General features: G+C 39.2%; 1 protein-coding gene across 1 annotated transcript; it reads right to left on the bottom strand.

The window, feature by feature from the left end:
- Nucleotides 1-159: 159 nt before the first annotated feature.
- Nucleotides 160-25,905, bottom strand: tmem39a (transmembrane protein 39A). Its single transcript, XM_066659279.1, has 9 exons — nt 25,612-25,905; nt 20,555-20,753; nt 12,266-12,488; nt 10,238-10,321; nt 9,838-9,992; nt 3,807-4,134; nt 2,665-2,852; nt 2,135-2,255; nt 160-1,201 (listed from the first exon to the last, which is right to left on the bottom strand). Exons 2-9 carry the CDS (start codon nt 20,665-20,667, stop codon nt 962-964), a joined length of 1,452 nt encoding a protein of 483 aa, XP_066515376.1. The 5' UTR covers nt 20,668-20,753; nt 25,612-25,905; the 3' UTR covers nt 160-961.
- Nucleotides 25,906-26,281: the final 376 nt, after the last annotated feature.

Raw genomic sequence — 26,281 nt, 5'->3', positions numbered from 1 at the left:
TACACAATAACAAAAGTGTTTTGTGCTGTCACAATCATCCATTTACATATACTCATTTGTATCTGTGCATTATTCAGCATTGAAACTACACCCTTAAAAAAACTATTTGTTAAAAACTTTTAAAAAATGCATACACACAAACAATGAGACAAAGGAAGAAATTCAACCATTTCTGTTTATTCCAGATGCCATGGCATTTTGAAATAATGTTGCATTGTTTGAAAAATACTGCAAGCTTGACAGACCATGGGCCCCAACCAGCATCAGTGTGGCCACGCCCATTAAGAATGTTGGACCAAATTACCAAGAAAGGCTCCCACAGCATCCTGGGATTTGGCACAGAGAAAGACATGAATAAAACGGAAAACAGAGTCGCTTCAGCTAAAGCGCGCCATAAACAAAGAAACAAACAAAAGAAAAAACCTGACCTGAAGGAGCATCATTCTGTTGTTTCTGGAGCTGGGGGTTGGTCTGATAAAATGCCCCTATGTCAGGCTATAAACAGATTATAAAATACAGTAATGAAAATGAAAATGATACAGCATTCACTATACAGGCAATGGACTGGACTCCATCTGCTCCTCAATCCTCCGTCATGATTGGTCATTTGAGACTCTCTCGGGACTTGACCGGCTGCCTGTTTAAGAGCATCTTTGGCAGAAATTTGGACGTTGCGTGAGACGCATGCTACAAGGCCTCGGCACTCCTCCCCAGCTGCGACAGTTTTCCCCCCTCTCTTTTTTTTTTTGTTGTATTGCGGCGGGGAGGAAACGACATCACGTCACAAAAAAACGTAATGCCCTGTGTTCATTCGTGTAACAGTATACAAAATAAAATATTTCTTTAAATAGATAAACATTGCATGAAAATAGAACCGTATCAAAATAAACAGCTGGAGTTCACAGTCCTTTAACTCCTTTTCTGGCACGCTGTTTTCCTCCAAAGTTCCTGGCTGGGGCTTTTACTGTGACTTTAGACCCAGGCTGTTGCTGCTGAGGGGGTAGGAGTAGGCTTTGCCCAGCACTATACGGTCCCGCAGCAGCTTGAAAAGCACATAGTAGTTGCAGAAGAGGATGAGGCCCAGCGACAGCGTGTGGTTCCAACGCTCAGAGCGCAGCAGAGAATACAGCTGATAGAGCACCACGGTCGACTCAATCCCGATTAACAGGTTTAGGATCCGCAATGGCTTATGGAACAGGAACTGATGGGGGAAAGTGAGGATATGATTATTTTTAAAAATATCTTGTTAAAGAACTTGATGTTTTGGGTACAGAGCATAAATGATGAAATCTCAAAGTGAAAATCAGAAAGGACTTTTCAAAGCTGATGTCAATTCAAACACTACATTGTGAGATGTGTGATGGCGCCGAGTGAAATATGGCAATATCACTTTGGCACGATCTAACAAGCCTATACTAAGAATCTGTCAAGTTGTTAGCATGTGGTGCCTCAGAGGTGTGACAACACACATACTAATATTCAGTCGTTTTCAATACTGAGAGAGGTCAGACATTACTCTACATACATGAACATACATTCCCCTTAGGAGCTTTACATATTCCTGAATTAATGAGAGTATATTCAAGAACTGTACAGTAACAAACATATTGAAATGTTCTCTACTGTGTAAGGATTTGCACTGTGATGTTTAGTATATTGTCACTGTTAAAACAAGGCTATTTATTTCATTTATTTTTTAATTTTCCCCTTTTTTCAAAGCTGTCCTCTGCAATGTGTCAAAGTCTCATCAAGAATGGCCCCATAACTATCCAAATTTTTGGTTCTTCTTTTAAAGTTACCATCTTGAAGAAAAAAGGTCCTGGTCTAATATGTCCGATGGTATGTATTTCATAAATGCTTCAGAAATCGTCTTAAACTACAGCTGAAGATTTCAACTCAGTTTCACACAAATGTCCACCATGTGCCTAAAAATGTCACCGTAAAATGTAAATGAGTTGCACTGAGGCTACAGTTAACCACATGTTAAATGAACACACCAAAACTTAAAAACCACAAGAGCAAGTCACAATTATTTTCTGACTTTGCTATTAACTGTCGCTTAGAACTGAAACGTGTTTGTAATGTAAATGGCTCCAGCACCTTCAACCACGGAGCATGTGTACGAGCTACTCACATAAAACCTGGCGTGGGAGACATCGGATGGCAAGGCCACGTTATATGGCCCAACGGCCTTGTATAGACAGCGGCTGTGTCGCACCAGGACCCCCTGTGGCCAGATTGTGCCCTCAGACCACCTGAGAAACAACACAAAATATGCTATCAGAATAAAATGAACGATACAGTTTTAATTTTAAAAATTTGGGCAAAATGTTATCACAATGATTTCAAAGTTATTCAATCTCCTAATTAGGAACTAATTTGTTATTTCCAAATGCTTGATTTGAAGTTGGAATATTAATTTAATTCCTGAAATTATTTTTCTCAAACGTACAAAGTGCATATTTTCAGCACAGAAAAGAGCCAACTCTCCAAACCAAAATGCTAGACAACTTTCATTTTCAGCTTTTACCATAAAAATACGTCAAAAACACACACAGGCTATTGTTTTCATAAATATTATCACCCATGTTTGATTAAATTTGAATTTACAATTTCGGACATCACATATGGCATAGCTGATCAAGCCTATAGAGATTTACTCACACATGCTGCGGCGCGTTGCTATACGAGCCGTGCTCGAGCCGTTGCCATCGACCCAGGTGAGCAGCTGAGCGGTGCAGCAGGTCGCAGTAGCTGGGCGGCAGGAGCTGGCTCATCAACATGACGAACGCATTGATCCAAACCATGATCAAATGCTCACAGGACCAGCGCATGTCGTAGTACTGTGTATTCTGGAGAGGATTCACAGACACGGCTTAGATATCTGTTTCCGCAGATACAATTTACATGGAAACGGGCTGTCTGATATCGCATAGAAAGTTGGTCACAGCTATATTTATATTTCAGACAGTTTAGAACAGCGAATGCCACAAAGATTATACAGTTAGAAATTGTGGTGCATATATTTATCTTGCTAAGGATTGCAGGAAATACCTCAAAGCCAGTGTCTATACGCTTTTATATAAAAAGTAAATAAAAATAGAACAGAATAAGAATAAGAATTTAACATTCATTCATTCATTATCTGTAAGCGCTTATCCAGTTCAGGGTCGTGGTGGGTCCAGAGCCTACCTGGAATCATTGGGCACAAGGCAGGAATACACCCTGGAGGGGGCGCCAGTCCTTCACTGGGCAACACAGACACACATTCTCACCTACGGACACTTTTGAGTCGCCAATCCACCTATCAACGTGTGTCTTTTGACTGTGGGAGGAAACCGGAGCACCCGGAGGAAACCCACGCGGACACGGGGAGAACACACCAACTCCTCACAGACAGTCACCCGGAGCGGGAATCGAACCCACAACTTCCAGGTCCCTGGAGCTGTGTGACTGCGACACTACCTGCTGCTCCACCGCGCCAAGCATTTAACAATTATATTTAATATATATTTGCATAGTAATGCAGTTTCATATTCAGTAAAATCTATTTGACTATGAAACAATCAATGAAATACAACCTTGGCAAGTAATACAAATACAAAGAAATACAAATGTCAAGCCTGGCATAAATACATAGTGTCCATGTATACAATTTTCTAATTATCTGTAATATTTACAATACTTTTCTAAAACCTGTACAGTTTGATCTGGCACTTGACATTTGTAAAAGACTGCGTGGCATGAGGTTTGACCGCTTCCTGTTTCTGTCTATACAGCCATGAGCCACATGCGTGAGTACTCACCTGGACGAAACAAAGTGGCAGGAAGGCTACATAGTATGCGCTGAAAAGCGAGTTGAAGAGCACTTCTTTAATTCGGCGGTTAAAGTCACTCTTGAGTTCTTCTACCTCGTTGCGTATAAGCTCAGGTGAGGGGGGGCAGGTGTGGGCAGGGACCTGGGTGGGGCTGGAGAACTGCTCTCGCAAGTTTTCGCGCAGGAGCGCCAGGAAGTCCTTTGGCCGAAGCAGAGAGCTGTCTGCTCCTTCCTGCTCTGAAAAGCCACAGTCGCTTTGAGCCGGCTGTGTTCGGCCCTCCTGGTGGAAACAACACAGCGGCACATACACACCAAACCTGAAAGAGAAAAGAGAGTAAAGGTAAACTGAGTTAATAGAGAAGGGTCAAGCATTTATAAAACATAAATTTACATGGATGTGGCATAAGCCTTTATCCACACTCCGGATTGCCTCTTAAATCATAGCTCTCTCTTTTATATACACACGTTTTAAATTATGTGTTTTCCCAGCTACTTTCACAGTCTATTTGTTTACTACTAAAGTTGCAGTAAACAAGATGCTCATTATAACACAGTGCTGATTCTGGCAATACCACCAATATCAGTAACAATGAAAATGTAGGACATCTCCATACTGGACATTGCTTGTGGGAAAACTGAATAAATTAATGAGCAGAAATCTAAAAAAGCAACACCACAATGGAAATTCAAAGCAGTAATGAGGGCAAGAATCTGAGACTGCAGTGTAGTTGGCACAAGACAGTGATTATCGTTTCTTTGATGATGTTGAATGATTTTTTAATTCAGTCACATATTGCTATAACAATATACATTGCTTTAAAGGAACACTACGTAATATTCTTACCTTAAAATTACAGCTTCAGAATCATTGTGATGCTTCACTAAGCTAAAATAGGGAGGATTTGGCATTTGTTGTTATTACTCCGAGCGCCTCACTTCAGAAACTGCACAGTGTAACTTATGGAGGAGGGTAGGATACCCTCCATCCCTATTGATTTCAATACAGTGCTGTAAAAATGAGTTACACTAGGGGGAGCCACAGGAGTAAAAAAACAAAAGAACAAAAAAAAAAGTCTTCCATAGTATTCCTTTAAAGATGAGGTATTTTTGCTCCTTGTCCTCACTGAGTGTAATTCACTTGAAATCAAGGGGGAGGTGGTTCCCTACAGTCCTCCAAAAGATACATAGTTCAGTTTCTGCAGCACTAAACTCAGAATAGCAACAACAGATGCTCTAATCTCCCTATTACAGGGGAGTGAACAATCACAATCATTGCACAACCCTGCTGTAATTTTACAGTAACAACTCTACCTTCAGTTGCTTTAATCAGAAAAATTCTAGATACACTATATCAAGATTAATTGTGTTTAACGGTATTATCTGTGACTAGTTTTTATTAATATAATAAAATAATATAAATTTGACGGATGTGTTTATTTGTTATTTACAATATTAATGTGTATTTATATGTACAAAAAAAATATATTTTTGTCACCACTTTATACAGTGACACACACAGTTACAAGCCTGTGTCACATGAACAAAATTCCAACAGAAGATATGGGAGTTCCCCGAAGTGTCTGGATCTCACCACATAGTTTGAGCTGTAAAAAGCAATTAGTTGGCAGCTTTAAATCTTAAAGGCCAAATACTTACATCCCTGTCATTCTTCTTTAATAGTTAAAACAATGTTTATTCCTTTGTTATGCAAGTCATTTACATACAGCCACATTATGAAAGTGTTAGGTGTTCTTTTGGTGTTAGGTTACTTTAAAAAAAAAAATTATATATTTAATCACAATCTAGCAAATACAATCCTTGGTTTAGAACAAATGATTTAAACTCTTTTCAATGCTGCAGAAAAAGTTCTAATGTCAGAAGACAAAACCATGAATTGTGGTGCACGGTCATCTTGATGGTTCAGTGTAAAGTGGTCAGTTTATCTGTCATATGTCTTATGTGTTTAGTCTTGGCTCATGCAAATAATGACTCTGAAATATAAATCCCATTGATTTTAAACTGAGAGGGTGTCAAACCTCAGTTATAAATTGTTTTCTAATGTATAATTAGAACTGATGTATAATGTTTCGCCAGTGTTATATATTTATTAGGGGTCCAAACACTGCCCGTGCTGGAGCCTTATTGTTTTTGATCGGTTTCCTCTTCTTCTTTTTCTTTTTCTCCGATGAAACACGATGGGCAGCCCAAACCGTAAGTCCTACAGACTTGTTGTTTGGTCAGCTGGTAGTAAACCCTCCCGCTACTCAGGCGCAAAGAATTAGCCTGATCAGCCTGATGGTGGCGCTATAGCGATGCAGAACACATTGCCGCCTGTATCTCCTACCCCATGTGGTGTAGAGACGAAATTCTTTTTTTCCCCTGATTCCTCAGGTCAGACCCTACAAAAGAGCCCAAAGAACCCATAAGCTCCGCCTACTTAGATTTTGAACTAATTTGCATAATATGCAAAATCACACACATTTGATCTAGTCCCTGGAAATGTACCCAATATGGACATATGTGGTATCAGCAGATTCCTAAGAACCTGAACTTTAATAATTATCAAAAAAAAAGTTGGAATTTCATCACTTCTCGGCTTCGAGACTCTGCCCAATTACAGGGGTGGAGCTCGCATTCCAAAAATCAGACAAATACAGCTATAACTCGCAAACGCTTTCCCCGAATGTTACGATACTTCACATGTTTGATCCCTATAAGGGTTGGAAGATATGAGTACTTTGTTGAGCAACTGCAAGCCTAGGGTGTGCTATAACAACAAATAATTTGTTACGTTTCACAAGATTGTCCTTTTGACATGCCAATTGGTATGCGTGTAGTGGAAGATATCCTGAATCAGATTTTATGCCAATGATGTCATATTAAAAAAAAAAAAACATGGCCGCCATCGGCCAATTAGATTTCAGCTGCTGTTTGACGAGCTTAACAAGGTCCTATCATCATGACACTTGCATATATGTCCATGGCATCACTCCCTAAACACATAAAAATATGTCATAATTTCATAACTGATTTCATAACTAGGGGACGCAATTCAAATTTTCAAAGTGGAAATATGGAATATCTCAGCGAAAATTAGTCATATTGACAAGCAATTTGCTTTACTAAATACTCTGCATAGTGTCTTACAACTTTGCAATTACAACTATTGTCAAAAAATCCACAATAGTCAGGTATGTAAAAATTGAGCTTTTCGAACTCCTCCCTGGAAATTCGTCTTATCAATATACAACAGGTGTCTTTGAATTCTGTATAGACTGTAGGTAAATAATTATCAAAAAAATGTTGAACTTTTAAACGCTGTTATAGCATTCAACAAATATGCATGGGTGTAGCGTGATGCGCTCTTTCAGCTATAACTCAAACAAACTTGGCCCAAATCAAACAAAACTTCGTACACACGTGTATGTCAGTATTCTGAAGTAGTATGCCAAATGTGACCAAATTGCACAGACATGGGGCGCTACAATTACACAGAAACTGATCGCATAGGTTTTTTTTATTATTATTGATTATACTGCCACCTAGAGATGCAGTACCAGCAAGATGACATAGATATATTCTGAAGACCATGGGAAAAGAACTTGTTCATTTTTATAACATATGGCTAAAGCTTTTTTGAGTTACAGCTGTTTTTGTGCGAAATTTTAAAAGGAAGCTCCATAGCAGATTTTAAGCAGAGGCTGCAATCACATAGTAATGAACGGTTCACGTTTTTTTTTACAATTATTAAGGTTCAGGTTCTTACGATTCTCATGATACCACATATGTCCATGTTGGGTTCTTATCCAGAGACTAGTTCTTGATCAAATATATTTCCATTACACCTCATCTATGCCTGCAGACTTCTTTCCGTTATGCAGAATACCCCCTCAACCCCTCCCTCTCCTCCTCACACACAGACTTTCACCTCTCCCCTCCTCTCTGCCAGTCAGAGAAGGCCAGAAGACACAGACACCTGAATGCAGATCTACACCAACTAACCCTAACATTATGACCACCTCTTTATTTCTACTTTCAGTGTCCATGTATTCAGCTATACTGTCCACAGGAGCACTTTTTAGTTCTAACATTACAGAGAGGGGTCCACCTCTTGCTCTGCATTCTTTCATTACTCCCTTTCACCCTGTTTTTCAATGGTCAGGATGCCCACAGAGCAGGTATGCTGAGAATTTATGAGCTACTGTCTCTGTCTTTTTTATCTATAATGTGGACCACCAAGGTAGGTGTAACACTGTGGACAGTGAGTGGACACAGGTTTTAAAATCTCCAGCAGCACTGCTCTGTCTGATCCACTCATAAGAGCACAATACACACTGACATATAACCACAGTGCTGAGAATGTATGAGCTACTTCTCTGATTTTATATCTATAAGACGGACCAATAAAATAGGTGTACCACTTGCTCTGCATACTTTCATTGCTCCCTTTCACCCTGATCCTCAATAGCCAGGACACCCACACAGCAGGTATGATTTATGTGCTGAAGTTTTGAAGCAGTCAGTATCACTGCTGGACTGAGAATAGTCCTCCAGCATACACTGTCCTGTGGCCACTGATGAATGACTACAGGACAATCAGCATAACTTCTGCTGCAACAGATTACCTACAGTTTCTGCCTTTACATCTATCAGTTGGACCAACAAGGTAGCTGTGGGTCACAGTGTAGACAGTGAGTGGACACAGGTGTTAAAATCTCCTGCAGCACTGCTGTGTCTGATCTACTCATAAGAGTGCTACACACACTGACATATCACCACAATGTCAGTGTTACTGCAGTGCTGATAATTATTCACCACCTAAGTCATACCTGCTTTGTGGGGGTCCTGAACATTGGGTCAGAATTTAGGGTGAAAAACCAGAGTGAGTTCTGTGCTCTGTGCTGTCTCTGTAACCCAAGTCCAACCCTCACCTGTCTACAGACCATAAATTCACCCACTACATCTCCCTCTTACAACCCAGCTCCACTGAGACACCAGAACACCAAGGATCACATTTAAAAGCACTACAAAATCTATCCTAAAGTGTGGCTCCTGTTTTAGGAAATGTCATATGGTAACCTCTTGCTCTGCAAATATTGCTCGCTTTCACCCTGGTCTTCAATGGTCTGGACACCCATACAGCAGGTATGACTTAGGTGTTGGAGTTTTAAATCCCTCAGCATCACTGCTGGATTGATGGAGCACAACCTAATACATCCACCAGACAGTGTCCTGTGTCTACTGATGACAGACTCCAGTACAAGCGACTCCACATCATATCTGCTGTTTGGGGGTCCTAAACATTAGGGTGAGAAACCAGTGTGCAACTCCAGAGTGACTTCTGTGCTCTATGCTCTCTCCGTCAACTGCTACTCCTCCATCTCATGCTACATCTCTACAGAACACCAAGGCCCACCTTTAAAACACTACACAAACTTCCCCAAAAATCCCCTTCTCTCTCGGGAAAGCTCATATGCTGGCGCTTTGTTCATCTACCAGCAAATACTAGCTTGGACCCCGGGAATTGCTGCTTGCGGCTATATTCTATACCTTATTTCAGTTTGGTTGCTAATTTGTCAGTGTGAACATGACCAAAACGTACCAATGTATTATTTTCCTGTTTGGTCCAGACCTAGGGAACCAGATTACAAGTATAAATACACACTAAATAATTATATACTCAAAAAAGAAGAAAACAATGCTGTTAGCAAGATACAATTTGAATGGTGGATCATTCTCAGCACAGCAGTTACAATAGTAGTGTGTGTATGAGTGTATCATACACAGCTGCTTTATTGGAGTTTTAAGAGCATTTTAGAGTCACACACAACTGATTAAGGGCTAAAGAACAGCTAAAACTAGATGTACATTACACTTTGTTTAGCCTGACTTTAATGTCAGTTTAGTCCTTTCCCATCTAGAAACAATTCTATAGAGCTATCTGTTGAATGGCTGCAAAGTACGAGTTTGTATTATAAAGCATTTGTAGGAGTACTGATGAAGAATTAGCATCTGCTTACGGGTAGCCCAGGAAGAGCAGGTTAAGTACTGAGTGCGTCTTGAAGAGGTTGACGAGGGTCCAGCACAGCACCCAACCACAAAGGGTCAGCAGACTCAGCCGAGCAACTATCAGAAGTACATACTGTACCAGTGATGAGGGGTTCGTCTGAGAGGCCTGTTATATGTACATTGGCAAAAAGAAACAATCAGTGACACATCATAAAACATGTCAAGACAACTTCATTCAAGCCTCATGAGTGAATCATTACAGACCACTGCCTTGACTAATATGCCTGTCTACATTGTCTGTTCTCTATTAGTAGGGCATTAATAATATTGTCTTTATTGGAATAAAAAATATTAGATTTGCTGTTAGGAAATGGTGTTCAAGACCCAAAACAAAATAAAAAAGTAATGAACCTCTGAGACGATTGTCCACACTAGTCTTCTGGCCAGCATCACACTAATGAAGATGGCCAGGTGGTAGTCCATCAGATAGAAGTTCTAGGAATAGAAAGAAACAGCAAATTAGGCCTCAATAAATATGGAAATTAAGGAGTAAAACTGTACTACTTAAAATATGCAATATAACCACAGAAATCTGGCACAGAACTTTATTTATCCACACCAGTTAGCATGAATTTTACCACATCTCAGAATTTAGAACAGAAAATATTTTGACGCCTAATTGGTTTTTGTTCCATGAAAACAGGTTTAAAAATAGCATGAGGGTCTGGTGAATTGTGGATCGGGTGGCAGCCGAAGGCGGGGACTCTGGCATTCAGATCCTTGGTTACTGAAACTGGTTCTTGTATGGGCTCCGGAACCTGTCTCCTTGAGAGGAGCTGGATACTCTTTCACTCTGGAGTTGCCCAGGGTGAGAGGCGCAAGAGTGGGACGCCAGTGGACGAGAGGGTAATTTCCCTGCGCATTCGGGTTGGGGAAAGGGCTCTGCTTATGCACTGAACAGCAGTTCAGAGTACCTGGCCTTCTTGGAGACCCTAGAGGGGGTGCAGGAGAGGACTCATTCTGGGGACTCCATTGTTCTGCTGGGGGACTTCAATGCTCAAGTGGGTAATGACAGTGAGACCTGCAGGGGCGTGATTGTGAGGAACGGCCCCGCTGATCTGAATCCGAGTGGGGTTCAGTTATTGGATTTCTGAGAGTATGGGGTACTGGGTTCTTTGCTATGAGCCATCCAGTCCCTGTATAAACAGAGCAGGAGTCTGGTTCGTATGGCTGGCAGTAAGTCAGACTGGTTTCCAGTTGGAGTTGGACTCCGTCAGGGCTGGCCGTTGTCACCGCTTCTGTTCATAATTTTTATGGGCAGAATTTATCGGCGTAGCCAAGTTTCGGAAAGTGTCTGGTTTGGTGGTCTCATTGGTGAGCATCATTGAGCCAAGACCTGTTTCCATCCAAGTGTGAAGCGGTAGGAATGAGAATCAGCACCTCTAAATCCATGGTACTCAGTCGGAAAAGGGTAAAGTGCTCTCTCCAGGTTGGAAGTGAGCTCCGGCCTCAGGTGGAGGAGTTCAAGTATCTCGGGGTCTTGTTCACGAGTGAGGGAAAGATGGAGAGAATGACAGGCAGATCGGTGCAGCGTCAGCAGTAATGCGGACTCTCCCTTAGAGACAGGGTTAGGAGCTGGGACATCCGGGAGAGACTTGGAGTGGAGCAGCTGCTGCTCCACATCGAGAGGAGCCTGTTGATCTGGTCCGGATGCCTCCTGGACACCTTCCTGGTGAGGTGTTCCGGGCATGTCCAACGGGGAGGAGGCACCCTGGGAAGACTTAGAACACGCTGGAGAAACTACATGTCTCGACTGGCCTGGGAATGCCTTGGTATGCCTCTGGAGAAGCTGGAAGCAGTGACTGGGGAGAGGGAGGTCTGGGTTTCTTTACTTGGACTGCTTCCCCCGTGACCCGGACAAGCGGTGGATAATGGATGAATGGATGGATGGATTATGTGTCTCTTGCTTTTTTTTTTTATATCAAAAGGCTCAATTAATATTATTTGATGCTTTGATTGATTTCTTTAAAATGTCTTAAGTGAGGAAGTAAAATGAAGTCTACCATGACTATAAATAGGGCCACAAATGAGTCAAAGAAATTGCCTGTGGTATTTTAGAACAGCAACAGCATATGTGGTGGCATAGAGCATTAACACTTGTCTTAACACCTGTAGTTTCACAGGTGATAAACAGTTAAAATATCAGGAAATGAGGTCTGCAAATATAATTTTTAAATAATTTGATATATTTCCTGATAGTTGCTCTACAAAAAAAATGTGTCAAAGATTAACTCTCTCTAAGTGATAACTAAATGTTAAGTGCATAATTACAAAGTTTATTACATAGTATAATTAAAATATTCCATGTTGGGAGGAGTGCTGAACAAACTGCCATTTCTAACCATTACATATAAATAAGTAAAGATCAGTAATGTGTACCAGCGAGGTAGAGGCAGCAGGGTGGCTGTGAGGATACCACCACACTGTCCTGTAGATGTTGATGTACTGCACAAAGAGTGCCACCAGCAGGTAAAGGAAGAGTAGGAACTCAAACAGCAGGCTGCTGTCCAGAGGAAGTTCTGGGATGCGCGAGTGCCTCACAGGCTCTGGTGTGATCAGGGTTGTGAGGGGTGGGGCTGACAGACCCACTGAATTACTGCTCCTGTGGGGCAGAAGAAGGGAGAGAGCCAGCATGTTATTCTTATATTAAGACCATTAAGAAAATGGGGTCAAATTTGGAAAACAATCTGTTGTAGTGTGTTGTGGTGGTCTTGTTTCTGGGAGAGAATATTGCATCTAGTTAATCACCCAAAGTTTGTGTGACAGCAAGTCCGCTCCCCCCCTTCCTTTCTGTTATTTATAATTCCCAGTCAATATAGTACAGAAAATTACAGAATTAAATTGGAGACAATAGAAACAATCCATTATTTTACAATAGACCTGGGATAATTGCTGCCTTAGTTCATCATGTTCTATAGCTATGCTGCTACAATCCATGTGCATACATTGTACTGATTTCTAGGTTTTGTTCTGGGTCATTTTCACTTGTTTCTAAAAAGAAATCCAGCCATCATTTGTGCTCTACTGGTTGATGGTGGTTCACAGACAAATTTTTCTGCCACTGATCGTCACCTGCGATGCAATTTGTCACATAGAAATGTGCATCCAAGTCTCATTGTTTATCATTTTTTACAACAGCTCAAAAGCTCTAAAGAAAGAAATCTGAAAATTAACAAAATTAACCAACGTCACAAATATCTCAACATTGGGTTTGGTGTTGAAAACTAAATACTGTATTTATACACTGGTTAAAATGTAGCTACGTCTCATATGATTTATGAAGAAAAAGATACTCTGAAACAAAAAAGAAACTGCTACTGCGGGATAGCAAAAAGCAGTTATATTAAATTACATTAATTAATTTATGTTAAATAACCTACCAATCATTGATTATTCAGTCATCAGTTCTGAACAAATGGACTGAACGGAACAAACTATGGTGACCTCTTCAAAAAACAAATAATGCAGGCCACCAAAGACCTTGTTTTTTTCCAGGCACGTTTCCTTTTCGGTTTTCCCCATCTGCACCCTGGGAAAGTTTGAGAATGCCCCATCTCTCACAATGATTTGTATAAATCAGTTCTGTTTATGGAGTGCATTGCTGCATTTACTGAATTTCTTTCATTTGTCAAAAGTAGAACACTGATAAGGGGACGACAGATTTTAAGGTGCTCCAGGACTGAACATGCTGGCTAAATCTTGCATTAATCAAGCTATGGTGTTTTGCAGCAGTATAATGGTGTCTGTGTGCGTTAGACCATTTTATTCAAGAAATGTGAAAATTCTAAGGATATAAGTAGTTTTCTTAAATAGAAGACTATAAACATCTACCCATACAATCAAAACTAAAGTCTAACAACATAATTGTGTTGATAATTTTAGAACCTATATCAGCCAAGTATGAATCATAGGAAAATTACAAATCCAAGTTGTTTGGATTTCAACATTGTGTGTCTCTGGATCTGTGTATTGGAAAATTCCACTGGGGAAATGAGGACGGGAAATGGCTGACACACGAAATACATTGCAAGTGCTTGTGGAAGTTTAAAAGGTATCATCATCATCATGTTTGTATTTACTTCCTTCCATCCCATGTTATCTGTGAACAAAGGGTATAATATAACCTTAACAGTGTTCATCAAGACTACCTTGGAATGCACTCAAAACTTTTTAATAATATGATAATTGTTCATTTGCTCCATATTCTCCAATTAAAATGTCACATTGACCAGTCAGGTTTGTTTATGTAGGAAGATTCAGTAAACTTTGTCTGCTTTGGTTTTAGAATTTGATATTTTTATATTTATACACAGTAAACCACTTCATACCGGGACATCTTTTGCAGTGTGTCAATTACAGGAAGTGGTGACTAGCAAGTGAGGGAATGCAATGTCCATAGTCATTTATTTTTCCCCAAATCCTCCTAGGAGCTCTGTTTTGTTTAACCCAGTCTCTCTCTGCATTGCCACAAAAAAACAGAAATATCACTCCATATCCATTGCTCTGGAAACCCAAATATGAGCACAAACGGATTTGAGAGGGGCTTTACTTGCTCGTAGTTCTCATGCATTGGAGTGGTTTTACTCTCACAAATATCTGACTGCACTTCGACATCCTCACAACAGTGAAATATTCCCAAATAGCCAACATTTGTTCTGATACAGCAGCAGTTTTCAGCTGCAATGTGTGCATTTACATAGCACACTCAATTTATGTTTCTGCATTAAATCAAGGTGGAGTCTACACCGTAGCTTGTGCAAGTTATCTGTGCTACTGAGAGATTTTGGTGCGTTGGCGTGTGCGTTTCTCTGCCATAAAGGAAACAAACACAACGCTGGTACATTTCCTCCCCTCCTGAGTCCTTTGACCTATGTAAATTACATGACATCCAAACCTTTGTTTGAGGAAATATCTTAAAATATATTTGAGAGAGGCCCTAACTTACAGTTCATCCAGCATAAGCTATTGCACAAAACCGACCATACAAACTCATGGTATGTCAGCAGACCACCAAGAAGGACGAAACACATCCAACAGGATTAACTGTGGACGCAAGAGGAAGCTGTCTGAAAGGGTTGTTCGGGTGCTAACTCGGATTGTATCCAAAAAACATAAAACCACGGCTGCCCAAATCACGGCAGAATTAAATGTGCACCTCAACTCTCCTGTTTCCACCAGAACTGTCCGTCGAGAGCTCCACAGGGTCAATATACACAGCCGGGCTGCTATAGCCAAACCTTTGGTCACTCATGCCAATGCCAAACGTCGGTTTCAATGGTGCAAGGAGCGCAAATCTTGGGCTGTGGACAATGTGAAACAGGTATTGTTCTCTGATGAGTCCACCTTTACTGTTTTGCCCACATCTGGGAGAGTTACTGTGTGGAGAAGCCCCAGAGAAGCGTACCACCCAGACTGTTGCATGCTCAAAGTGAAGCATGTGGGTGGATCAGTGATGGTTTGGGCTGCCATATCATGGCATTCCCTTGGCCCAATAATTGTGCTAGATGGACGCAACACTGCCAAGGACTACCGAACCATTCTGGAAGACCATGTGCATCCAATGGTTCAAACATTGTATCCTGAAGGCGGTGCCGTGTATCAGGATGACAGTGCACCAATACACACAGCAAGACTGGTGAAAGATTGATTTGATGAACAAAGTGAAGGTGAACATCTCCCATGGCCTGCACAGTCACCAGATCTAAATATTATTGAGCCATTTTGGGGTGTTTTGGAGGTGTGAGTCAGGAAACGTTCTCCTCCACCAGAATCACGTAGTGACCTGGCCACTATCCTGCAAGAAGAATGGCTTAAAATCCCTCGGACTACTGTGCAGGACTTGTATATGTCATTCCCAAGACGAATTGATGCTGTATTGGCCGCAAAATGAGGCCCTACACCATACTAATAAATTGTGGTCTAAAACCAGGTGTTTCAGTTTCAATGTCCAACCCCAACACACACACTCACTCTCCAGTATGCACAAGTAAAGATTGCACTGGAACAAAAAAATTCTTACCAAAAAAAAAAGTGATGTGAAAAAAGAAGTGTGTGTCATGAAAACATTCTTTGGGCATTACCACCTAAAGCATATAAAGAAGCAGGATGATAAAATAAGTTTAAAAAGAGTTTTAAATAATAAATTAATAAATAAATAAACACTCCAAACTGTTGGACTGTAAACATATTGCACTTGATTAGAACGCTAAGAACAGTGCTTGTAACAGTGGGAAAGCTAGAAAATTTTCAATTTTGCACGTTAATTCTGTCATCGTTTATCCAGTTCAGGGTCGTGGTGGGTCTGAAGCCTACCCAGAAACACTGGGTGCAAGGTGGAAAAAGTCCCACCCTTGGGAGTTTTTTATTTATTGGCTGTGTTTAAGAGAAGCAGCCTGATCTATAGCGTCGAATCCAATTTTAAATTTTGCAAGCGTAGAAAATAATTTAGTGTGAGGATAACCACGTCAGGCAACGAACAGGAAACTGGAACAAACTGGAAAACATCTCCCTTCATTTTGAGTGAAGAAAAACCTACTGGGTTCTCTCTGCACATGGAGAGAATTTCTGCGCTTGTGTTCTGACAGGAGGTCACCATACCAGACAAAATACACGCCAAAACACAGAGTGAACAGGAGACTATAACATATTTAATATATATGTAATACATACACAAGCACTTGAATAAAACCAATTATAGTCTCGTTTATGTTCTCAACTCCATGCGGTCTCCTATGTTCATTTACTGTAATAGCATGTGTATATGCACCTGATAGCGTGCAGCTGGCTGTGCTAACCGAGAAAAGAAATTAAAGTTTATTGAGCTCCATTACCCAAAGCTTATCATCGTTATCAAGCAAAAATCAATCATGAAACATAGATATTATTTAGGGTTTGAGTGAGTTTATAATGCAGTAGGGGAAAGCCAAAGCCTATAAAATTTGAATGATTCATTTTTCAGAGCCATCATATAATTTGAAAGGCAATCGTTTATTTTATTTATTTCTATAATCTATTATATATATATATATATATATATATATATATATATATATATATATATATATATATATAAATTTTCACCATCACTAATAGCAAGACAAATAGAAAAATCTTTTTTTTCAGAGGGGGTAGGTTTGGCCCTAAGTATTCACACTTTCTCCTATTAAAACCATGAGCTCTTAGGAAAGCATACAGGAGCTGAAATTAACGTAATGATTCATCAAAAGAAACCTCCAAAAAATGTACTAACAAAAGTTCTATTTAAATAAGAAACCTAGATTGTTACAAGCTACTATAATAATGAAATAAAATTAAATCAAATCAATGAATTTACAGACACAAAAATATATACATGCACGCATTTGTTAAAGGGGTCACTGAGCTAGAACAGCATTTGTATTAAAAGTTGTATCACTTTTAATTCTGTTTTGTAAAAAACAATTGCTTCCAGGAAAGAAAGAACCTCATAGAAACAACCTCCCCCTGTGTAACACTCTCGTTTCCTTTTTTTTTGGTCATTATTTTCACTGAATTGTTTTTTTCTCTATGCATGACAAATGGATTTAAAGCTATATTTTAGTTTCCCAGCCCTTTTGATCAGCAATGGTTACATTCTCTGAGTTCTAAAAATAAACTGTCATATTAGGCAGTGGAATCTATATTAGTATACAAATATGGCAGCAGCAGCTTGTGGCCTTAAGAACTCCTACAGGACTTGCTCTGAGAGTTATCTGTGTTTAAGTGTTTAGGTAACTACAGTTATCTTCTTTCAGTGTCTCCCATTATTGCTCAATGCACTTTACCAGCACATTTCAAGCCACTGCATCTTGTTGCAGGCTACAAGTATGTGATTTATATTTCAGTTTTTTTAAATGCAAATGCCCTTAGTTTCATATCTAACTATAAGTAGATCTAACTATAAGTAGAAAATGGTCATTTTCTAAGTAAAATAATATTAATACATACACTTCAAAGAGCAAACTGCACATTTAAATCAAAATAATTGGTTAATTTTCTTAATATTTATTATATAAAATTGTATTTTCTCTTGAAGAAATATATTATATTTCCATGCAAACCACTATACCTTACATACTGAATTGAATCCCAAGTGCAATTTATGCCACATTCTGATCACAACTTTTCTGTCCAAACAGAGATCAGTAGGCAAAATTTGCTGCTGATTTGCACTCATTACTAAATTTGCTGATATCTGATTTTAACAGCAGTTTGACTGTCACCCAACTATAAACTGTGATACAAACAAATGCTACTATGAAGACTAAGGTCTGCTGCACACAGTATATGACTTGAATATTTTTACACTCCAATGAACAGTAAAATATTGTCTGTCTACATCAAGCTGGTTAAACAACAGAACATGACACAAAGATCTATACTTTTGTGCATAATAGCCCAATGGTTTGATTAAAAGGATTTTGTTAAAATGAGGGAAATAAACTAAATTAATTTTATTACCTTAACAAAAAGACTAAAATGGTGATTTGACCCAACCTTAAAGTCAGAACTTAGCGTAGACCGTTTTGGAGAAGAATCTCAGGTGTGTTCACTTTCACTGGGCTCCTGACTCAGTAACGTCTTAATCTGTAGACTAATAGCAGGCTCCCTGTGGCACCATTGTCTGCGTTCTTTAGGAAAGTAGTCTTGGCTTTGCCTGACAACATTTCCTTGCCACTGTCGCCCCTAGCTTACTCTCCTGGGGTTTTTACATTTTCGTGTTTAAACTTGTTTCATTAAAAATTAGAATTCTGATTCTCTACCATACACTGATATATACATAGTTCAATAGGATTTATTTCTCATACAGATATATACAAGGTGGCTAAATTCTCATCACTATCTAGTGAACACTGGTCTTTATTAAACATGGTCATGCTTAATGTTAAAAGTGTATAAGTGTTGGTTTTAAGAAGTGTCTCTTTCTGATAAGGCAGGTGGTTTCGGCCAATGACATGCAGTGAAAAGCACCAGACTTTCTGCCAATGGGAGGAAGTATATCTTGTAAGAACAAGGGAAATTGAACTCCCCAGGACATGCAGTCTGGTTTAAAATATTTAGTCAAATTACACTTCACTTTAAGCAAATTAAAACCTGTGCTTTTATGTTCTATTGCTGCATATAGGAAAGTCTTATGTAATAAAGCTATGAATATGCTAAAAGATGCAATGATATTCCTCCAAGATAAATGGTTGTGCTAATAACAACATATGTTCAAAGAGCTACTGGCTATGTGCAAATGTTTTCCCTTTGGCGATTTTAAAAGTAGAAAAACTTCTAAATACAAATGTGAACAAAATCGTTTCAAGACAAAGACTGGTAGCAAAGCATCATAGTACAAAGTCCGATTTTACCGGTAATCATTAAATAAGAGTCAACCCCTGCCTCCCCGGACAGCACAATGCCAACTGTGGAGTAGGAATCCATTTTGGGCACAGCCCAAATCAGTGCATTTTTCCATCCCCACCATGTACTACAGCATGGTTTCTCTAACCACAAAGCCACAGACCACAATCTGCAAAACCCCCTTTGGTTGTCCACATGTCAACAATGAGAAGAAGCCAGTAGACTACAGTGGGGCACTTTGACAAAACAATTAGTGGAAAAGTAATTGACTTAAAGGGTAACTACACCAGGAGGAAGGGTCCTGCTGTTTACATAATCGTCCAGTATCATCTGTGGCAACAAGAACACTGGCTTAATAACCCGCATACCATTATCGTCGCGTATAGCAATTTTTAACCTATTGCACAAGCACAGCTGATTTTTGAGATATAATAACCCTATGCATAATTTATATTACATGGCAATACATATCAGTATTTAATGGAAAAATGTGTTAGGTTATAGTTCATTAGGAATGCAGAAATAGTAAACAACTGCGGATGTCACTTGATAAAAAAAAAAAAAAAAGAAAAATAACCAATTAATCTGACAATTTGCTGCTAATATTCACAATAAATTGCAATGTCCCTTTTTAAGATTGGAGCTTTTAATTATGGATATTTAAATGTGTGCACAAAAGTGTAGTGCAAAAGGGAACATTTTTTTTGTTTATTATAATATCTGGGTAGATCTCTATTTTATTTTTGTGTGAGTTTTTTGCGGCGTATAGGTGTCATGGAGGAGAAAATTCACACTGTAGCACAGCTCATGACTAAAAAAAGAAAAAAAAGGTAAGAGTTATGTTATGATATTTAAAACATATTTAAGCATAAATAAAATGCAATCTTCTGTCTGAACACAATAGCAGCGACACTAGCCTTATCAAACCCGTCACTACACTGTACAAGTGTGAATTATGGGATGAAGTTATTGCCAATTTGGTAAGCAATTAATTAGCTTTAAAAATATTAATATGTTAAATTCCTATATGTGCAATGTTCAAAGATGCTGCATTTTTAATGGGCTTTTTTTTTTGCACAACTTGTCTTAACTTGTGGACCTTTCTTTCTGATTTCTAGTATAAAACAAGCTAATCTTGAGATATTTTAGGCTCAACGATACACATCAAATACCACAATGTTTTTTGGGGGGGTTTTTTCAGCCTTTTATCATTTCTGATAATAAAAAGGTGGGACTTGTGGTGAGTAAATTGTGGCTGGTGTATCCTGTACTATACTATGTATTGCATAGTATCTGAGGTCATACCTGCTCCTGGGTCCCGTGCCGTTGCTGAGGCCACCCCCCACTAGAGTCTGCAAGGAGGGCAGCGCCGAGCGGCTGAGCTGCTGTCTACTCGGACCCCTGCGGCCCCCGGGCATGTCCGGCTCCCACGTCAACCAGTACCACAACCCCAGCAGCTCCTAGTGACCACGTCCTCACGGCCTCGCCCAGCGCTGCCCGGCCGCTGGACAGAGGACAGAACAAAATATGAAAATAACATTTAGACAAAATGAAATACATGTGTGCATTGCAGGGTCAAAGGATGCCAACATCCTGTCTGCTCTGAAAATCATGAAAGGAACACGTGATCAGCATTCTACAATCTCACAAATCAGACAACAGAAAGTTAAGAAGGAAAAAGTAATAAGCAATGGATGTGAACATGATTCAGATTTTTTAAATTGAGAATTTTATTACACCCACAGGGCAGTAATGGAGTGGGTGCCGGCTGACGTGAACGTGAGCTGCTCCATGATGAGCAGGGATCTGAGAACCTTGAGACATGTTCTGGTTGTGCTGCCTCATCATCTTTGTTAGTGTGACTGGACACCATACGAATAATTAAAGTGTGAGTTGTAGCCCTAGCAGACCTCACTAGAGCTGCTTTCACATATGAAGCCTGGACATTTTCTGAAGTTTCCGTTTCACACATTTAGTTCACACAGCAGCGTCAGATGTGCTGTAATACCTGGAAATATTGGGGCAGTACCTACTACTCTGGAACTTTACCAGCTCTTTTCACACATGCTCACTCAGACATCACCTGAACTTTGTACTAGGGAGCTGACAGGATAAAGTCAATGTAACGTCTGGTACAACTGATATGGAGAGTTGCGTTCACAAATTCAGCTCCTCCAGGTAACTTCTGGAAAAGTTCTGGGTTACCGTGCATGTGTGAAAGGGTCTTAGGACATTGTAACTAAAACTAGAAAGGCAGCACAGTCATGAAATGTCCCAGATATATCTGTGCCCCACTGCACCACCGGCAACCAACCTGAATAATTTTGAGAGACAGATTTGTAGGGGGTGACAAAAGCAATTAAAAAAATAAAAACTTGCTCATGGCAATATTGCTTTTCCCAAAAAATGGCAACCTTTATGACTAAGAACAGCAAAAATGAACAGCTTGGAATCTTCACATCAGTGAAAGAGTGACATTGAGATTTTTATATATTATTATATATTACAACTGGTCAATTATTATCATAATACTGGCTTTTAGCCATAGTGATACTCTAGGTGCCAATGTTTTGAGAGTCACATGTACAGAGAATGGTGAGCTTCCAGAACATATCTCAGATCTAAATGTTAACTGAAAAATCAAATGTACACATTCTCACACCACCTAAAGCCAAGATATGCCTGGTGAAGTCTTTTCTTTTTTGTTTTACATGGGAGCTCAGAGGCTAACATGCAACGCCACAGCAATCCATCAATAAATTAATCAGAACCAAAGTCTGGAGAAAAAAAAGGGAAATTATTGGAATTAATAGGAAATATTGGATAATTTAAAGGAACTATATCATACACTATCAATGTACCCTTTTTTGTCAACAGCAGACACGAAGGTATAATACAAATAACTATGACATATGTGATGTCATCGTTGATGCATGTGGCATTCTTCTGTTGAAAAAAATGACAAAGTGTAAAAACACTAAAGCTCGTGGTCTTCAAGATGTTAAATAAATAACTACTAACTATTAATTCTTGGTTACAGAAACCCCCTAAGGCAAAAATATATAGGTAGCTAGCCTATGCTAGCCTTGGTAAGATAACCTCTTGCTAGCCTTGGTAAACTAGTCTCTTAAATGCAATTGCTCATTAAGCTTTTCTGATTTACCAGATAGCAAACAGCTGTGAGATCACACCTTGATTTAATAGTTGCTTAAATTTTTCAATGCTATTACTGTCAATAGAAATATAAATCTTGTCAGAACGTACCTGACTTTAGGTAGTGCTTTGTTCCTAATGTATGCTTTCAGTAGTGAAGCGTGTCAGGTTTCTAGAAATCATCTGGAAATATGCTGTATATGTGATGGAGTGCAGGGGGTGTGGTCTCAATAGCCCTTCAGTGTGTATGTGTCATGTGCCTGGGATTGAGGAGCGGCTTTGCTGTTCAACTGTTTTGGTATCATAACTAATTATTTTAGTCAAGATTATGGTTCAGTATATTTTTACCAGCTATATGTAAGTTTCTCACCTTTAGCTTTGAATATTCCCATTTTATTCCCATTAATTCCCATAATTACCTGTTAATTCCCATGGTAAATTTCCCAACTTTGAAAACACTGTGCCTGTTTGCTTCTAAGGCAGTACACAAACAGTCATTTTTTGTGGGGTGTCAGGCATTTACAAGTTTAAAGTGTAAAGCCTATAGCCTCACAGTTGCAGAGGAAATTCAATTAAGTAAATTAACAATACTCTGAGAGAGAGCTAGAGCAAATGAGTGAGTGAGAGGTAGAGATTGTCTTTAGAAATTAAATGACAGCAAAGTTTATTGTGAAATGGATGATTAAATGCATGATTGCCAATGCAAATTTGTGTTACAAGGTGCAAAGTAACTAAACCCTAATCCTTCGAATGGCAATCTGGTTATTGCAGCCACAAGATTTTTTTTTCAGATGTGGTGAGAAACGCTTTGATGTCTTGGCCCGTCTGTCTCTCGCATGCGGTGATCTCTCTTTTGCCTGTTTTAAATGTGCATGTGATACAGCCTGTGTATTCACATTCCTGTATTAAGTGAAAGACAAAGCAAATCTGAAAATGACAAATAGGTTGAAAAATATGTGCAAGGACAACAGAGCAGACCTAGATGTCATCAACATAAGTTTGTTAAAAATGAAGGGTAACTTAATTAAGACTAAATAAATTAAATAACCTTCTAAAAGCATATTTAGTTTACAAGACATCACAGCTACATACATTTTAAATACATTTGTTTCCACCCAAATAAACACTCTCTTTTGGGGTGATGCATCCCCATTCAATACAAGTATGGAGCTGAAGTGCTGTTTGTGATCCAGAACTAATTATTCAGCATTTGTAACTGCCTTCACTAACATTTTCATGGCTGAATACCATCAAAACCTCACAGAAAATGTTTCAAGGTCTAGTGTAAAGTGTTCTAAGAAGAGTAAAATCTGTTACTGTAGTAAGGATCAAAGCTCTACTGCTAGTGTTAATCCTAGAAGAAACATTGGATGAACAGGTGTGCCTTTTGAGTATAATCACTCAAATATATTTGTTCATATGGTTCAGCCTTAAAGTGAGACTCTGGTGACGTTCGACTCATGAAGTGTTTACTGGTTGTCTCACTATACGTTTGAAACATAGCAGTTAGCACAATTAAGTCTCTGTGGTTTATCAGCCACTGAAAAGCAACATACAGTAAAAAGAGGAACTGGACAAAAACATGCGCAACTAAACTCAACTGCCTTTTTTTCTGTGTGTGTGTTAGGGAAAATGTTTTTTTACACATAAACTAAATACCCACGAAGCATAGCCAAAGGTATAAATAGGTCAGTGGGAAAAAAATAGAACAGCCTTTCACTTCATTTAAACACTATCAAAATGTAGTTCCGTTCTGAATGATGACTTTGTTCCGGGAATTAGGACCTAAAACTAGGTCCTTTAATATGATGCAAGACGTCTCAGGTTAACATGGCATGTTTTCAGCTTGATGATTTAGTGTCAGAAGTGTAGCTCTTAACCTGTGGCTTTTCTGTCAGGAACAATATTATTTAAAAGTGGAGATACAGCTATAGTGCTGAAATTTGGTTTATTTTTAATTAAAAAAAAATCAAAATTTTGCAACTTTCAAAATCACAAGAGCAGCTATTTTAATTCTAGCCTACATTATAAAGAACATTGTCTTAAGCTTTTAATAGGTACGTTTAGCTTAGACATACCAGAGATGAACCAATCAGAGACAACTGTGCTGTCAACATGACAACAGCCACAACTAGATGACAGAGTAGCACTTCAAGTATATGCAGTGTTCAAAATTAAAACCTTAGGCTGTCATTTGTAGAAAACAACCAACCAAAATCAGAACACATATCACCTCCTTAAATGTGACATTAATGTGTAAAGGAACGTGAAGAACATGATTTTATCCATCATGATTTGAATGGACGGTTAAAAGCATGTGGCACAAAACAGAGATTTTTACTGGTTAATTAATTTCCACGCCTGCAGGATTTTGTCTATATGAGCACACATCATAAGGCACTGTATAGCAAGAAAAGGTAATTTCATTTCAGATTTTAAAAAAAATTGCAAACATTCAATCATAAAGCAAAATAAGCTCTACTTAACATGAACTATGAAATAAACTACTAAGATAAAAAAATGCACAGCTACTGTTTATGTTATAAAAGTAATGTATAATGGGAATTAAAGGTATTTACTTTTTCTCCAAAATGTTCAGACCATCTAGCTAATGACCTGAAATTGGGTCCTACAGAATGTGCTGAAAACGCAATATAGATGTTTCTGTAGAGGAATTTTTAACTTAAGGTCGTTTGAGCAGGTTTCAGCCTTTGCATGAGACTATCAATGCAACCTGTAGCTGACTTTATTCTATACTTTCAACGGGTTCGGGTTGAGTCGACGCTGAAGACTGGGGTCCTTACTCGAATTTCCCGTTCCACCTTAAAAAGGCGCAACAGTTACTGTTAACAGCTGCACCATTTAAGGTGGAACGTGAAATTTGAATAATAAGAAGGCTGCATCAGCATCGTGTTTAAAAATCACATTCGGCATTAATAAAAGCATGACTATGTGCAAGTAACTGAATAAAATGTTGTATTTAAAACACTCGGATGTGGGTTGGAAATACTGATAAAACACGGAAACAAAGTTTCTCTGAGTAAGTTCGCTTGTTAATGGGGTTAGCTTCAGAGCTAACCGACTTGTAGCTACGCGGAGTTGTGTGTCGGAGAGCGCTGTGCTGTGTTTACACCCGTGAAAGCAATGAGTTTAATTCTGTGTGAACTCCGAAGGTCTGTTCTTGAAGATACAGAGGTAAAAATACTCACACATCAGTCAGAGACATCAGTCAATCCTGGTGAAGAGGAGAAGCACCAAGCTGCTCTTTCTCTACAAGCTGAAGATGTGTGAAATGTTTACAATGAGCTGCTCTTCTTGTATGTAGTGCAGAGTCACTGAACAGAGCAATCTTTCCCTGTGGATCTGCTGTTGAAAAGGCGAACATTAAGTTGAGAAGTCAGCAGTGTTAGTCTGTGTTTCTGAGTTTATCTCAAGCTCTCTCTCAGACCGACGTGGCATAGAGTCCACCTTCCACAAGCGTCATACACACGGCGACCAGCAAATCGCTGCGCATGCGCACTGCTCCAAACAGCGCCAATCTCCATATCTAGTGCACTGCGTAGTGAACACCTTGCTTTTTACACAAGTGAACAAGTGCTATTTTACATATTGGGGGAAAAACATAACATAAAAGTGTGCCTTAACGTTTTGTTTATCCCAGTATTTTAAATGCCCCATTAAATAAACCCATAAAGCCTTTTCTCAGTTCATCCAAATACAATTTTCCAACAGAAACATACACTAATGAAGCGGTTTAGATGTAAAGCTACATATTTGCCTTCATTTACAATGTGACGAAATACGGATATGCAAATAGTCCCTGCGTCTTATCTCCAAATAATCCACCCCTGCAATGCAGATTGACAGCTCCACCCTACT

This window comes from Hoplias malabaricus, chromosome 2 (genome assembly GCF_029633855.1).
Source record: "Hoplias malabaricus isolate fHopMal1 chromosome 2, fHopMal1.hap1, whole genome shotgun sequence".
In the NCBI taxonomy this organism is placed as follows: domain Eukaryota; kingdom Metazoa; phylum Chordata; class Actinopteri; order Characiformes; family Erythrinidae; genus Hoplias; species Hoplias malabaricus.
This window is presented reverse-complemented; position numbering and strand designations above follow the sequence as displayed.

What these genes read in the sequence shown, in the direction of transcription:
- tmem39a (XM_066659279.1), bottom strand. Translation starts at nt 20,667, where the DNA reads ATGCCCGGGGGCCGCAGGGGTCCGAGTAGACAGCAGCTCAGCCGCTCG. An exon ending in GGCACGGGACCCAGGAGCAG is followed by an intron (nt 12,489 to 20,554) that starts GTATGACCTCAG and finishes TCTGCCCCACAG; the next exon opens with GAGCAGTAATTCAGTGGGTC. An exon ending in CTGCTCTTCCTGGGCTACCC is followed by an intron (nt 4,135 to 9,837) that starts GTAAGCAGATGC and finishes TTTCTCTTTCAG; the next exon opens with GTTTGGTGTGTATGTGCCGC.